Genomic DNA, 3,047 nt, shown 5'->3' on the forward strand with positions numbered 1-3,047 from the left:
ACCATTGCGGGTCCTAAATACCATCTTCGAAATATCTGAATCGCGAATCTTCAATTGATGATACCCCGACCTCAAATCAATCTTAAAAAATACTCGAGCACCCTAAAGCTGATCAAATAAGTCATCAATATGTGGTAGTGGGTACTTGTTCTTAATAGTAGCCTTGTTCAGCTGTTTGTAGTCAATACACATTCTTATAGTACCATCCTTCTTTTTTGCAAATAGAACCGGTCTACCCCAAGGTGACATACTAAGCCTGATGAAGCCCTTATCAAGTAGCTTCTGCAATTGTTCCTTCCACTCCTTCAACTCAATAGGTGCCATGCGATACAGTAAAATAGAGATGGACTGGGTTTCCGGTACCAAGTCAAAACCAAAATCAATATCCATGTCGGGTAGCATGCCCGGAAGGTCTACTGAAAACACATTCGGGAAGTCTTTCACTACCGGAACTGACTCAATGGTAGGAGTATCATCACTAACATCCCTCATGAAGTCCAAGTATGCAAACATCCATTCTCAATCATTCGTTGAGCCATCAAATGTGAAATCACTCTACTAGGAATATAATATAGGGAGCCTTTCCACTCAAACCTCGGCACCCCCGGCATCTTCAACATCACAATCTTAGTGTGACAAGGATAGCGTGATATGGAGACAAACAGTCCATGCTCAAAATTAGTATTGTTAAAAGCAAAAAGCGCAAAAAAGTGCTAAAGCCCTGCTGAGGCTTAAAGCGAGGGCTTCACTAAAGAAAAAGTGCAATAAGAAGAAAACTACTTAATATGTAAAGATATGAAAAGATAAATTTATATTTAGTCTTAATATGAAAGCTAAACCCATATTTAAGTCTTAATATGAAAATTAAGCCATACTACTTCTAACCACTAATATAATCATATTCTTCTTTGTAATTTTCCTTAGAAGGGTGACCCTCATCGGTATCACTTGACTTATAGCCTTCAATCTCTTCTTCATCTAACTCTTTGAAATCACTCTCATCTTCAACTACATCAACACGTAGAGCCCGAGAGCTAGAGGCATTAGTTATACTAACTTCGTATTGTCTGTTTTGTCGCCTTATGTATGTCAACATGTCTTCATTCCCCGACTTGCGACATCACCCCAAGTTAAGTTGTCATCGTCAAACACCAATTCATCTTCTGCCTCAACATTAACACCCATCTTCCCGATCAACCACTCATTGTTGTGATCGATGTAATCTAATGAGATTGGATCAATGACACTCTGCAAGTCATAAAGAATTTTTAACGCATGATTGTACTTAACGTACACTAGATCATTCATTCTTTGATGCTCCAATCTGTTCCTCTTTTTGGTATTTATCTGTTGCATATATAATATGAATGTGAATAATATAGTCTAATTGATTAACTATACAAAGAAAAGTAGAAAATAAAAGTATACCACTATGAATACTTATATGCTCAAATACATTCCAATTATGCTCACACCCAGCATAACTAGTTGTTAAGCCCAAAATTCTAATGGCTAACTTTTGAAGACGTGGAGCTGAATTTCCATATAAATTTCACCATTCAACTGTAAAAAGTATTATGTTGATTGTAGATAATCATTTTAATTTGTAACTTAATGTAAATAATAAATAGAATTTAAACATAAAATAATAATAAAGAATTTATAGGTCAATATTTTCACTAACTAGGAGATCTTATCATTCTTGATCTTTTTTCGATTGGAAGACCAAATTGTTGTTCAGATCTAGTATAAAGTGGCATCTCAGATATGATCTTGTCTTGTGCTTCAATGCTTGGAAACAATTTTTTTATACAAGCATACAACTCCTCTGTTACTTCTTTATAATTTTTAATGGTTGAATTTTGATAGAAGTGCCCGGGATTTAAATAATGCCTAACTGCATGTAATGGATGATGCAACTGGCATGCCCATATTTCATCAATGATCTTAAAGATATCTTTATACTTCGTAGAATTCCTATCAAATGCCTTCACAATAGCCTCCTTCGCTCTATCCATAGCTTCATAAATGTATCCCATGACAGTTTTTTTCTCATTGTCAACTAACCAAAATATTTTAATAAGAGGCCCCATTATCTTAAAAATATAATCAACCTGGTTCCAGAATGTAGTCATCAAGACAGAATGAACTACACTTTTTCCCTTATAAGTTTTTGACCAACTACTATTCACCCAACATTCAGATGTAAACATTGCCCGCAAATTAGTTTTTTGACAATGCAACCGTTGCAAAGTCAGGAAACTTGTTGCAAGTCGAGTAATCCCATATTTCACCAACTCTTTATTTTTTGTGAACTATGATTTCTTCTCTTATTTAATGATTATGTATCTTATTGGCTATTTTTAATAATCATGGCTTAAGGATTGGTGAGAGACTTTTTATAATTTAAAAAGGGTATCTAAAGGGACCCTTTTGGCACATGAGCTTCACTTGAGGCAGTGCAAAATGCTGAACAGTCTATGCGCCTCGCTTTAGCGCTTTAAGAACGCTTTTAATTTCACTGCCCAAAATCACGTCAAAATCAACCATGCAAAGCAATAAAAGATCAATATGGAGACAAACAGTCCATGCCTAAAATCATGTCAAAATCAATCATGCTAAGCAATAAAAGATCAACTCTCATCTCATATCCCCTAATAGTCACCACACATGACTGATATATACGGTCAACAACAATAGAATCACCTACTTACATAGATACACGAACAATCATAGCTGAAGAATCACCAGTGATATCCAAATAAAGAGCAAAGTATGATGACTCATATTAATAAGTTGAACTAGGTTCAAATAATACTGGAACATCCATGTGGCACACTGAAATAATACCTATGATCACAACATCAGAAAAAACTGCCTCTGGTTTTGGCGGAAAATGTATAGAAATGAGCCTGACCACTACCTGACTAACCTCCTCTGGGGCGACCCGCACGACCTTTACCCCGAGCTGGCTGAGCGGGTGGTGTAGCAACTGGTGCAAGAGTCATAGTCTGGCCTCCCTGCTGCACTGGACCTCTATAATGATA

General features: G+C 36.2%; 1 protein-coding gene across 1 annotated transcript; it reads right to left on the minus strand.

The window, feature by feature from the left end:
• Positions 1-880: 880 nt before the first annotated feature.
• On the minus strand, positions 881-2,093 carry LOC138907183 (uncharacterized). The gene is made up of 4 exons (XM_070197534.1): positions 1,685-2,093; positions 1,457-1,533; positions 1,125-1,347; positions 881-1,008 (listed from the first exon to the last, which is right to left on the minus strand). The coding sequence occupies exons 1-4, from the start codon at positions 2,091-2,093 to the stop codon at positions 881-883; spliced, it is 837 nt and encodes a 278-aa protein (XP_070053635.1).
• Positions 2,094-3,047: the final 954 nt, after the last annotated feature.

This window comes from Nicotiana tomentosiformis, chromosome 1 (genome assembly GCF_000390325.3).
Source record: "Nicotiana tomentosiformis chromosome 1, ASM39032v3, whole genome shotgun sequence".
Lineage (NCBI taxonomy): Eukaryota > Viridiplantae > Streptophyta > Magnoliopsida > Solanales > Solanaceae > Nicotiana > Nicotiana tomentosiformis.

Bases quoted from the DNA above. Each gene is read 5' to 3' on its own strand.
- LOC138907183 (XM_070197534.1), bottom strand. From the start codon at position 2,093: ATGGGGCCTCTTATTAAAATATTTTGGTTAGTTGACAATGAGAAAAAA. The intron at 1,534-1,684 runs GTTAGTGAAAAT...ATGGAAATTCAG, and splicing joins AAGAATGATAAGATCTCCTA to CTCCACGTCTTCAAAAGTTA. The intron at 1,009-1,124 runs GTGATGTCGCAA...GTGTTGATGTAG, and splicing joins CGATGACAACTTAACTTGGG to TTGAAGATGAGAGTGATTTC.